General features: G+C 35.7%; 1 protein-coding gene across 1 annotated transcript in view; it reads left to right on the forward strand.

The window, feature by feature from the left end:
* LOC122787260 (fibrinogen-like protein 1-like protein) overlaps positions 1–13,940 on the forward strand; it is a 35,476-nt gene extending 21,536 nt beyond the window's left edge. Inside the window, exons 2-3 of the mRNA XM_044053874.1 lie at positions 3,717–3,866; positions 13,219–13,940. Of these exons, the coding sequence (XP_043909809.1) occupies positions 3,717–3,866; positions 13,219–13,850 (782 nt within the window). The 3' untranslated portion in view covers positions 13,851–13,940. The remainder of the gene's footprint in view (positions 1–3,716; positions 3,867–13,218) is intronic.
* Positions 13,941–14,244: the final 304 nt, after the last annotated feature.

The following is a 14,244-nucleotide window of genomic DNA, read 5'->3' on the forward strand; positions in this document are numbered from 1 at the left end:
GCCTGTAATGCCACATCATCTGCATACACCAACTTTGTTGATCTGTCCCCTCGAACCTGTTTGCTAATGTAATCCATTATCAATATGAAAAGCAGTAGGTTCACTCAGAGCTGAATCCTGATACACACCCACTCCCACTGGGAACTCCTCTGTGAGACCAGTTTCAACTGGAAGGAAATGAGGGGCTGTAATCAAATAAAAACACATTCAAGTTAACAAAACAACATATTCAAGTGTTGGAAATTATGACTCAACTTGCAGAATGAATAGCACTTAGACATTGGGATTATATTATGACAAAACTTACTATGCAGCCACATTCTATAGCAACCTGCAAACAAGCACAACTCTTTTCTGATAGAATGCTTATATTCAAAGTGGTTAATTAATTTTTGTGTGTGTGTGTAGGGGGGAGGTTGATCTGCTTAACAGATGTCCAGTATTGAGGTAATCTTAAAATGCTTGGACTTTTGGCTGTAATTAAACACAAGTCACTATATGTAAGTAAGTGAACTGAGCAAATGGTTTTGCCTGCTCCAAATGGTCTTTTTGTATAGAAAGAGTTTGTATAACTGATAAATTTAATGATTAAATATTAGGACTTATTCAGAGTCACACAGTAGCATATGGAGACTGAGGAAAACAAACTCAGGCTAAGGCGATGAAGTCTGTTAGCACTTTATGGACTTAATCCTGCATGATATTAATATCATCTTAACATAGTTCTGAATGCAGGGATTTCAGTAGATGGATTCACTGCAAATTACTCTTCACACAGTTGAAAGACATAGTGTGATAGATGAAATGTTATCAGTAAGAACTTGCATGTAAATTGTTGAAATACCACCATAGTTGGCTTTATGAGTATTGTGTGGGCCACTGCTTAGTTTCATTAATTTAGTCTCACTGGAGATTGATGGCCATGTCACTTATTCAGGAATTCCAGTAATTAAACTTTATACTCTTTGTGACGATTGGGGAGAGATGGGCGAAGGCTGCCAACATAGTCAAATATAATTTGATATATAATTCTGACATTTGTAAATAAATGTAAAATACAGGCATGTTTTTCTTGAGTGTAAAAAAATACTGTGAAATGTGGAACTGCAAAATATGTGACAACATTGCACTCTACTGGCCCAGTGAAGCATGTTGTGACCCTTTCATGTTAGAATTCTGCTCCAGTGTGTCTGGATGAAGGTTTCATGCCCATTGTTTTAAGGATAAAATTTATGACCAGAATTTAGATGTGGAATGTGCTTTATTGCTCTGGTTTCTGTTAGAATAGACATGTGAAATGATTTATATTGTTGTACGTTTCTGAGCAGGTGTTAGATTGCTAAATAATGCAGTTTGTGGCCCGAGACTCCAGACTAAGTGTCAAAAATGATGTAATTTGGGAGGGCCTTAGAGACATGTTTGTTAGTAATGTTTAAATAGTATTTCTCACAAGAGACTGGCAGCATTTTGATCTTAGATATCTAACTCAGCACTCTGCCTAAGCTCACATGTAAGTTTTAGCACTGTGGTTTCTTGTAGGAATAGTTAAAGCTAGTATAGATTAAGTAGATATTTTTCTTTGAAATCAGACCTGTCCTACTGTATTATTTTAAGTGTCAGTGTGATCTCTGAACTCTTAGATATATCTGTGGTGTAGTAGTTTTATCTTGTGTTTTAATTATTTATTATTAAATATTTTTAAAACCTTCTATCTGTGGTTGGTTTATGTAGAAATAAATTATGCTTTAGAGTACATTATATATTTATAGACTTTACAGTCTAAGCCCTTCCAATAAGCCTAGACTGAATAGTCACATTACCATTGGATAATAATAATATCACACAGTAATAAGGGCCTTTTAGTAGCTGTCAGCTGATATTATTAGCTGGGTAGTGGCAGGGATTACTACCGTATGGTCTGAGTAAAGGGGCACAGCTGGTGAATCTGTGTCAGCTTTTCCCAGGAGTGTCTGTGACGTTGTATAAATACTTATATCAAAGTGAGCCAGGGCACGGTCGTCACACTCTTGTTAGTGATTAGAATGATATAAAGGTCTAGAAATGCAATCAGTTTTGAAATTACTATATTTCATACACCTGCATATTAACCTGTGAGACCTGATTTATAACTATATGAAACAATAAACACATCCATATCCTTCCCGGCTCCACTTAGCCATATTCTATTCCCACCTGGCATTGTGTAGATCTCTAAGCAGACTCACTTACTTCACTGTTACATGCAGCACCCACATTTTACTTTGAAATAACCTCCCTCTCTTGTGTAGCTGCCAGGTATCATGTCATATAATCATCAAAGGCAACATAACTGAAAAAATAACTAGAACAGTAGAAAAATGCCAGAAATGAAAACCATGCATAAAACACAAAGAAATGTATAACAACAAAAAAAAATAGTTTCTGCTAAAGAACAGGGATCTCAACATCCCCATACACAGGGTAAAACACATAGCATACAATTTAGCCATAAATGTAACCCTCAACATATATTTAACTCCAAAACTGTAGGAAGAACTGGGAGAGGGGAAGATACATGCCAATGTACAAGCTGTTAGAGAGCACATGGTCAGCACTGTAGAAGAGGTGCCAGTTGATCCCTGCAAGCAGTATCAGTAATCACTATATTATGAGCTATAGCTTCGGCAAAGGTACAAAGAGCAAAGATATTTGACAGAGTCTACCAAAGTTCTATTATGTATGTACATAACAGCTATTTGCTTAGCCTCAGAAGATGTTTTTTTCTTCAGCTTGAAGAGGACATTTTTTTCTTTTGTGATCTTCAACTTTGAGAAGATTTCTTTTTCCTCAAATACCAGGACAAATTACCTTAATTTCCATTAGCAAATAAATACAGGTCAATGTCAGGACAGTTTCCTAACACGAAGCTTTCACCACCATTGGAACAAGCTTCCCCTGTACATTAAACATAGTTTTACCCAACATTTTCAAAGTCAAACAACACTTGGTTAGATTTTCATAACTTCATTCCTGTGATAAAATGTGCAGCCCTCCTTCAAAAGGTTGCCAGCACAATTGAAGCATAGCAAACCCAAGGGCTGGGGTACAGTGACTTGCTTGGCTGGGCTTCTAAATGGTCTTCACAACTATTTGTCTATTATCCACCTATGAATCTAAAGCAATCTATTTTGTTGCTAAGAGCTGTCCCTGAAAAATTTCCAGAAGTTGTAACATCTTAATATCGCATCAGGATGGAATGAACCCATGATATCACACTTCCTAAATTAGAGTATGGGATACTATAGTTATATAATAACTGCAGCAAGCAAAGACTTCTGTACTGGAGTGGTATGTTGCTATCTATGAGCTGCTGCTGAAATACCTTACTTTGAGGATTAGTGTGTGTGACACAGTACTAAAAGCACAGTGTAAGTGGTTGTTCTTGTAAAAAAGTGACTTGTTTATGATTACGACTGTTGTGCTGCTGCTTGTCAGTAATTGTTTGAAACATTTCATTGCATCATTTTGTATGTGCACCAGGTGTGTCTGCCTCAACAGACAGGGACGTACAGGCTTAATGCTGCATAACTTATTACAAGTGTTAAAACAGGACTGCCTTCACAAAACAGAACATCGTTTAGATTCAAATAAGTAGGTCAGCACTAGTGTTTATACAACTGAAAGGAGTGACTTCTTTAAGTTACACATTTAGAATTTATTTTCATTTTCTGTTGTAGGTTGTAAATACGGTTCTTTCCAAGTCATTCTTTTGTTCATGTGGCTGGTGTTTACATGCAGTCCCCATCAGCTGTATATTGCAAATTTCCATATCTTCAAAGGATCACCGGAACAGATTATGAACCTCAAGGCTGAGGACAAACTTACAGGTAGGTGCCTAATAAGTGGAGGGGTGAGAAGTTAAGTGTATGCTAAATTAAACTAAAATAAGGCTTATGACAACAGCTGGGCTGTTAGGATCGTAGCTTAACAGGTAGTTATTAGATATGTGAGCCAGAAGACCACTGAGAAACCTATCCTGATTTCCTAATTGACTCAGAAAACTGTTTGGTTAATTGATTTGTTCAGAGTCACACAGTATGTAAATGGAGAATGAGGGAATCAAACCCTGGACTACAAGAAGCAGTTTGTTTAACAGCTCATAGCCCTAATAGGCTCATAGATAAGTACTAGGCTAGCTGCTCCTTTGGGCTATTTTAAGCCTAGCCAATTTCCCTTTCTAAGGTGAGAATTAAACCCTGTACCTTGTGCCTGAGAGGTAAACACCTTAGCTATTATAACAAACCCCCAAAGTGAGACTCAGCCCCTGCAACTTCTATCCATGGCAGTTAGCACACATTATGCCATCCCCTGTGTGCTAACTGCCATGCAAATTCTACTATCAGAAACCACACCTCTATCTGGTGACCAGAACACTAATTTAGTGAAGGATATAAGCCATGAGTGTAGGTCCTTAGACTACTCAGCCTTTCTGCTAAGCAACACATCATAGCTAATTAGTATAGTTATTACATCTCCTGTCCTAATTAAACTTGATTTTGAATCATTAATGCATGTACTAACCAATATCTAATTCACATATGATTCTAATAGGGTGGTTTAGGACTGCTCTGATTGTTTCATTATCCTATACAGCTTAAATGCTAGTTAGTCAGGCCCTTAAACTCATCTTAGGCTCATATTTAGCTTCTAGGCTTGTAGTCCAAGAGACCATTGAAAAGCCTAGCTCAGTTTCACAATTGCAGTACAGCACTGTCTAGTTCACAGTTCAACAGGTATTTGTTAGGCATGTGATCCATTCCACCAGAGCGTGCCAGCATCCTTCCAGATGGTTCTATACTGTTTCTCTGTCAAGCAACAATCAGCTGATGCTGTATTCACCTGAAAAATGGTCAGTTAACACAACTGAAAAATACTTTTGCAAGACATAAAAGTTTCCATAACCTTTTTACTAAACAACTCTCTCTTCTGGGTATACAAATTTCCTGAAATGGAAATATTCTCTTAGTCTGTATTGGCTAATATGCTAGCTTACCATGTGTCTTTTCTAATTTTCTCCTTTAGACAGACATCAACTCCTAAGTCAAACTAAACTGCTAAGGTGTATGCCAACTCTCTTACCAGTGACTGAATCCCTTGGCAAGAAAAATCCCAGCTCCTATCCTTATTCATGCCACAGACTAGCAGTATTCAAGAAAAGGTCATTATACAATGAAAGTTACAGGGCTAGAACAGTTCCTACTGTCGATGTATCAGGGAACACTAAATATTTATTTTATTCAGGCCCATTTAGACAAAAACATTTTCTTAACAATAGTAACAGAAAGAGCTGACAGATGTTATAGCATACTTGCAAGTTAGTAAGCAAATAACATGTATGAACTAATCAATATATTGTTTTGTAAATGTACAGATCTAAAAGTTGTTTAAAAATGTTAAATGTTGTTGTTGTTGTTGTGTCTTTTGTCTTTTCCCAGTTAGGGGTCGCGACAGCGGAACTCCAGTCCGCTAATGATTGGCAGTAGATTTTTATGTGCCGAGTTGCCAGCCCTGACACACAACCTTCAACGAAGGTATGCTCATTCACGCATGTATCCACACAGAAGACGCTCTAGCTGAGAATCGAACAGGACAATGTCTTACTGTGAGGCGACAATGCTACCCCATCACCGTAGTGTGTGGAGAGCAGTGACTAAGCTCCAAACTCTGGAAAAAGACAAATCAGTTAAGCACTTCTATAATTCACGACCCAAGCTTAACAAATGTTAAGCACCCCATACTTCACTTGTTAAAATATGGTATTGCGCTAGGCAGCTAAATCTGCCAGTACTCACCAGCAAACGACAGTGGCAAAATGAAAAAACAGATTTGTTTCTACCTACTGTTTGTGTTGGTAACTGTCCCTGACTTTTTGCAACATTAGAGACTATGTTGCTGCTTTTCTGACAGTACTTGCTAAATACTTTATGGCTTTGAAAACCAGCAAAAAGCTTGGTGCTTTTTTTCTGAAACTGGTAGTACATGGAGCAGATAAAGCTCCGTGTACTACAAAGAATTATGAGGGTCTCCATTCATAACTCTTTATTATGTGTTCTCAACATGGATGCCAAGATTCACCTCTCAAGCTTCTGTTTCATGGTGAATTTCCTGGCATCCATGTCTCAAACAAACTCCAGCGACTAGCAAAATGCAATACACGACAAAAGCCTTAAATCAGGATGATAATTTTATTACATAATCTTGTATATTCCTATATCCAGACCAGTTTCGGCTACCAAGCCTTCCTCAATGGATAGAAAAAAATTTTTAAACAATAAAATAATCACAAATATTTATACTGTTTCCTAACCAATGGAAGCAGTGGTATAGCCCAACCTAGTGGTTGGAGTGTTTTAACACTGTTCAACACAAAATGAACTGCACTATGATAAATTAAAAAACAGTTCTTGAATATATTGATAAAACTATTTATGTTGAGAAGCCCAACAAAACCAGTTATATCTATCAATATATAATAAATAAAGAAAATAGCCCTTAAGTTCAATTGAAGCCTGACCAACATATTCTATTTTTTGACCCATATATTTCCACATTTACAATCTGTTTTCTCTGAGTATGTAACTAGTTTAATATATAATGCTAACAAATACATAATACATAGCTTGTATATATATATTTGTATATAAAAATTGTATATATATATATATATATATATATATATATATATATATATATATATATATATATATATATATATATATATAGTGAGATATCTGAGCATCAACAGACAAAACTGTTCATCCTATTAAAATCTCTAGAATCTAATAAACTTAGAGTTCATAATATATCCAATTGGAATATCCTGGTATGTTAAATATCAACATTTATATCTGCTCCACGATATTCAAACCTATATATATTTTATTATACCCATGATAGACTAGTTCTAAACCATAAAAATGTCCTGCTGTACATTATCAACAACTCCATGAATATACAATATTGGTAAATGGGATGTAGGACATAATGTGTATATGTACATATATAAGTAAATATTCCAAGGTTAGAAATAATCCCCTATCAAATCTTATGACTTAAAAATGAAATGAGCATGTCACACTATATCTAACCAGTATAGTCTGCATAGGAGTATAACTAACTGTTATTACCAAACGACATATAAGTCGTCATGTTAGTGATCTAATGTATAACTTTGTAAGAGGACCAGAGCAACCAATATAGACTGGCTCACACCAGCCTTGAACTCATAATGCTGATGATCAGCATACATCTTAAGGTTATTTATAAATGGTCATTAAGACCCGGCAGAAATAATCCCCAAGATTAGTAATCCAATACTTTTCCTTATGATTTAGAATAGTATGCCAACCTTGTTGGTTACTTCTGTCCCCTGTGATTTTATCAATAACCATGAACATAAAATGAGCATTACCATGTTTAATGATATGTCTATATAAGGCATTGGTTTCTTTTCTGTTCCTGATATCACTTTTATGTTCTGTCATTCGTATTCTAAGTGACCATGATGTTTGGCCCACATAAAATGCCTTACATTGGCAAGTGGCTAGATAAATGATCCAGGTGCTACTACAATTAGCGAATACCCTAGATTGATATACTCTGTTCGTATTAACACTAGTAAATTCTTTAAGTTTGCTAACATGTGAACAAGAGCTACAATGACCACATGGGAAGGTACCCAGAAGTCTGTCTCCAGTTAAAGTTGTTTGTTGATATATGGCACCCCCACTTTCCTTATGTTTATAATGAGAAAAAAGACCTCCTAGGGTTTTGCCCCGCCTGAATGAAATTTGGCATTTGGGGCCCAAAAGTTTTCTTAGTTCCTCATTCGCCAAAAGTATATTCCAATTCGAATCTAGCATGTTTCTAAAGCAACTTAAGGTTAAGATTACGGCAAAAAGATAATACATCATTGACAATATTGTATTGATCAGGAAAGAAACCAGGGATAACACCAAGGCCTTTATTGAGTAATGTTTCTTGTGCATTAGTGAGTTGTACATCTGATAAGTTCAACACATTGTGATAATTATACTTTGAAGAATGCATGATTTATGACACATCACATAATTTATACATGGTGGAGATTGACATCTGGCGTAGATACTTGGACGATTGTTGGATGGTGTGGCGGGCGGATCTGGCATATTTACAAGAGTTTGTTGAATATCTGAATGGAAACATATGGGGCATTGAGTTTACCTTAACATTTCATCATGATACTATTGACTTTCTGGATGTCACAGTGTACAGAAATGCGGATCATACTTTAAGCACCAAAACATATCGTAAATACCCACAGTACAATACACTGCTTCATGCATCAAGTATGCATCCGAACCACACCATCCGAAACATACCAAAATCTCAATTTATGCGTATCAAACGCATAAGTTCATCTGAGCAGGATTTTGAACAAGCCAGAAAAGATCTGTACCACAGATTTAGGGACAGGGGATATAGAGATTCAGATATATATAAAGCAAGTGAATGGTGCAACACTCAAGACAGGAACACTTTGTTACAATATAAGAACTCAACCAACACTAAGGAGGATTCTACCCTTAGGTTTGTGACCACATATGGCAGGAACCACCACATGGTAAGAAACGTACTAGATTCGAATTGGAATATACTTTTGGCGAATGAGGAACTAAGAAAACTTTTGGGCCCCAAATGCCAAATTTCATTAAACCCTAGGAGGTCTTTTTTCTCATTATAAACATAAGGAAAGTGGGGGTGCCATATATCAACAAACAACTTTAACTGGAGACAGACTTCTGGGTACCTTCCCATGTGGTCATTGTAGCTCTTGTTCACATGTTAGCAAACTTAAAGAATTTACTAGTGTTAATACGAACAGAGTATATCAATCTAGGGTATTCGCTAATTGTAGTAGCACCTGGATCATTTATCTAGCCACTTGCCAATGTAAGGCATTTTATGTGGGCCAAACATCACGGTCACTTAGAATACAAATGACAGAGCATAAAAGCGACATCAGGAACAGAAAAGAAACCAATGCCTTATATAGACATACCATTAAACATGGTAATGTTCATTTTATGTTCATGGTTATTGATAAAATCACAGGGAACAGAAGTAACCAACAAGGTTGGCATACTATTCTAAATCATAAGGAAAAGTATTGGATTACTAATCTTGGGGGATTATTTCCGCCGGGTCTTAATGACCATTTATAAATAACCTTAAGATGTATGCTGATCGTCAGCATTATGAGTTAAAGGCTGGTGTGAGCCAGTCTATATTGGTTGCTCTGGTCCTCTTACAAAGTTATACATTAGATCACTAACATGACGACTTATATGTCGTTTGGTAATAACAGTTAGTTATGCAGACTATACTGGTTAGATATAGTGTGACATGCTCATTTCATTTTTAAGTCATAAGATTTGATAGGGGATTATTTCTAACCTTGAAATATTTACTTATATATGTACATATACACATTATGTCCTACATTCCATTTACCAATATTGTATATTCATGGAGTTGTTGATAATGTACAGCTGGACATTTTTATGGGTTAGAACTAGTCTATCATGGGTATAATAAAATATATATAGGTTTGAATATCATGGAGCAGATATAAATGTTGATATTTAACATACCAGGATATTCCAATTGGATATGTTATGAACTCTAGGTTTATTAGATTCTAGAGATTTTGATAGGATGAACAGTTCTGTCCGTTGATGCTCAGATATCTCACTATATATATATATATATATATATATATATATATATATATATATATATATACACACACACAATTTTTATATACAAATATATATATATATATATATATATATATATACAAGCTATATATTTGTTAGCATTATATATTAAACTAGTTACATACTCAGAGAAAACAGATTGTAAATGTGGAAATATATGGGTCAAAAAATTGAATATGTTAGTCAGGCTTCAATTGAACCTAAGGGCTATTTTCTTTATTTATTATATATTGATAGATATAACTGGTTTTGTTGGGCTTCTCAACATAAATAGTTTTATCAATATATTCAAGAACTGTTTTTTAATTTATCATAGTGCAGTTCATTTTGTGTTGAACAGTGTTAAAACACTCCAACTACTAGGTTGGGCTATACCACTGCTTCCATTGGTTAGGAAACAGTATAAATATTTGTGATTATTTTATTGTTTAAAATTTTTTTTTCTATCCATTGAGGAAGGCTTGGTAGCCGAAACCGGTCTGGATATAGGAATATACAAGATTATGTAATAAAATTATCATCCTGATTTAAGGCTGGTGTCGTGTAAAGCATTTTGCTGGTCACTGGAGTTTGTCTGATTATGGTTTGACTGAGCATGCCATACTTGCGAGGCATTTGGTTTGATGATCCATGTCTCAAACACATAATAAACAGGTTACGATTGGCAACCTGATAAAAATCCTCTACAGTATGTTTAAACATTGACCATATGAAATAATAAAAAATAGTTCCAGATAGTAACTCATTCAGGACTGCTTTACCTGCATTCATGCAAACTAATTCTACTGAATAGATTTTATATTCAAGGTTATCACTTAAATTATAGAATAACTCTGGAATTTATTTATATAAAATGCGATTCTCTTAGTCAAATAAGTTTAGTTATTGATCAAACTGCTAATTTAGACTGTATAAGAAAAGAAAGATGGTTTTAATCTAAGAGTAATACAGTCATTTGATATACTGCTGCCACTAGCAGGCATCGGATATATGCAGATGACCCTTTGGGGAAACATATCAGTGTTGCAGTTATATGTTTTTTGAATGCACATGACTTTTTACTTGTTAAGTCTATATGGGTACATTCAGGCTAATAAAGCCTAACTTCACTAGTTGTAGATATGCCATATTTCAGTCTTTTTCTGACCTTGTCAGTACAACATAAGTGGATTGTTTTGCTATACTTTAGCATATATCCCATGGTCCTCCACTACATGAGATTTAAGGTACTACATAGTAAAGACTCTAGCCTGCCTGGGTCTTTCTTGCAATTTTTACTGAACAGTTTTCCCGTGTGACCTTTTTACCCTTCGGATTGGATGTAATTGTTGACAGAACTAGATTATATTCATGAATAAAAACTAGTATAAGCTCTAATAATGACCCCTGCAGCACACCTATGAGACTACATTGCCCTGTGATATGTTGTTATTATCCAGCACCTTAAATGATCTGTTATGGAAATAGTCAATAAACTAGCTCATGACAAAATAGTCCACGTTACTAGTTCTTTGAGCAGTAGTAGATATGACAGTGAATCAAAGGCCTTAATGAAAGCTACAAAAACAATGTCACTAAGGCTACTTGAGTTCATGTCTTGGAAATAGCACTAGTCATGCAGATGAATTCAGTAAGAATACTGTGACTCTTACTAAACATAAATCATATAGATGTAATGAGTCTACATTTGTTAATGTGCTTTGGGATGATCTAAAACAATTGTAAACAATTTCCTAGAACTGATAGAAAAATGTGTGTGAGAGATGAAAGTGAGATAACTGATGTATGTTTAGGGAGCAGAACAACAGTTGCAAATATTGAAAGATCAGGAAACTTATTGAAGAAGAGACTGGATAAATTGTGCTCAGGTGGAATTGGTATAAAAGTATAACATGAATTTAGGGACTTAGGAAAAAATTCTGCCAGACTTTAGTTCACCAAAAAAGCCATCTCTTTAAAAAGTTTGTTCATTAGCTGGCAGATACACAAAGATGAATGGACATTGCAGTATAGAGCTGCACTGAACAGCAGTTCTGCACGAGTTATTGAGGTTTTGGAGGAGGTTTGGGCAGCAGCATATTCCAGACAGGACTGAGCAGCAGTATATTTGGGTTCAGAATATAGTCCTTTATTTATTTTGAGAAATATCTAAATGTTTTCCTTCTACCAGAGAGATAGTTTATTTCACTCCAGAATTGTCTAGATCATTAGGAAATCTAAGTTGACCCCTTTAAAGGAATGAATCAGTAGCACCAGTGAGGTTCTTACATTAATTATGAAGTGCTGTTTAAGTATTCTGATTTGCTGAGTTGGATGATTGTAGGCTATCAAAGCTTTGGCTCATGTTTTAAATGACATTTTAAGTAAAGGGGTAACCCGTGGGGTAAGTTCACACACATCAGCCTACTATTAGTGAGTGGGAAATACATATCTTGTAACGAAAGTAAGCTATTAAAACATTTTTGAAGCGGTTTTACTATTTCATTATTGAGGCTGTGTTGCTTTTAATGATGCACTAAATCTTAGCATTAAATTGTATTGACAATGTTTGTATAGATGCCTTTTTTAGCTAAGAAGTTATTGAAATCTGGTCTGGGGATTTGAAGGCCTAATTTTTGGAATGAAGAGCCTACCTAAGTGTGTTGGTAATAATCTAGTCCACAATTATATAATTATCTCAAGCATTATTAGGCATAATTGGCTTGGTAACAATTTGTACCATCAGTTCTTCACATCATTCAATACAATATAGTTGTCATGTTAGTAAAAGCACAATCTCTTCAAGAATAATTTTGGTGCATTTAGCATCCATAAGTTTAGGAATATAAAACCAAAACCACTTTAAGTTTGAAATGGCTACCTGCTAAGCACTTACCAATCACACGCAAGGCTCTTGTTCAGTGTTATTAGGAGACATAGATACTCATGAGCTGAGATTTATAAATGGATCCCTTCCTCCATATCTTTTCCTAAACAATACGTTGTATTCTGTACGAGGTGTAAGGTCATCTGCTGTCTCCTTTTTCAGGATCACAGCTAAAATGTGTTTTCTTGCTTTAATACGAGAGGCTTAATATGAATTACTTGTAAACTCACTAAATATTTCCATTGTCTGCAATGGTTGCATGTAATTGATCAAACTACAGTCATGGCATCCTTTAAAAATTCCGTATTGCATACTTGGCCTTTTTTATGCAAATATCTAAGAACTGCCTTAGTACTGACATGCAAAAGAATATCATTAGCTATTAATGATCGGGTTACCACTTTGTTATAATGTGCCTTGGTTTTACATCATGTTTGAAAATTATGTTTCAGTTGTTATTTTGGTATAGTGGGAAGCAATGTGCTGAATCCCTTAAAATTGCTAATATAAGTAGCAGTACATTTTTACATGTTTATGTACTTTCCTCTTTTTCAGATTATCCAAAAGACTGCAGTGAGATCCCCAAGGGAAGTCCAAGTGGGTTGTACATCATCTTCCCTCAGGGGCTGTCGACTGGTTATTTGGTAGTATACTGTGATATGTACTCAGATGGTGGTGGCTGGACTGTTATTCAAAGAAGTCACCACAGAGCAGAAAATATCTGGGATCAGACCTGGCAAAGTTATAAAACTGGATTTGGAAACCTAGAAGGGGAATTCTGGCTGGGCAATGAATATATTCATCAAATAACAAATCAGAAGCCGTATAAAGTGTGCTTTGTAATTTCTGATGCAAACAGCTTTTTAAAGTTTGCAAGTTATGACCTTTTCAGTGTGGACAGTGAGAGTCAGGGATATGCACTGCGGCTTGGGAAGTACTCTGGGAATGCAGGAGATGCACTGATTATGCACAGTACTGCTGGCATTCATGACAACATGAAATTCACAACCAAAGATAGAGATCAGGACTTCAGCTCTGGAAATTGTGCCTCTGTACATGGTGGAGGCTGGTGGTATAATAACTGCTGTTATGTCAGGCTTAACAGTCATAATAACATACTATGGAGTACTTTCTGTAGTGACTGCAAAAGCAGTGAGGTACTAATAAAACCATTCAATGCACAGTAACAAGAAGATTTATTTATTTAACATTTGTTTACCAGTAAAGTCCGACTTGGAATGAGCCAATTTTCAGTGGAAGCCCAGGGAGAAATGCTCCAGACGCATGTCTTTCCAACGTGGAAGGAAACTGGAGCACCTGGAGGATACCCACACAAATACAGGGAGGACATGCAGACTCCACACAGAAGGCACCCCAGCTGAGAATTGAACCGGAGAACCTCTTGCTGTGAAGTGAAAACGCAAACCGCTGCAATACTGCATCATCCGCACTATTGCAGGACTCAAATAATGCTACACAAACTAGAATTTTCCCTATTCTTTAACCATTACTATTCATTTCTATCTCTTGGGACTTCTGTTAGTTTTAAGCCTGCATATGTGTGATGTACATATGACATCT

This window comes from Protopterus annectens, chromosome 13.part0 (assembly GCF_019279795.1).
Source record: "Protopterus annectens isolate FY-2018-M chromosome 13.part0, PAN1.0, whole genome shotgun sequence".
Lineage (NCBI taxonomy): Eukaryota > Metazoa > Chordata > Ceratodontiformes > Protopteridae > Protopterus > Protopterus annectens.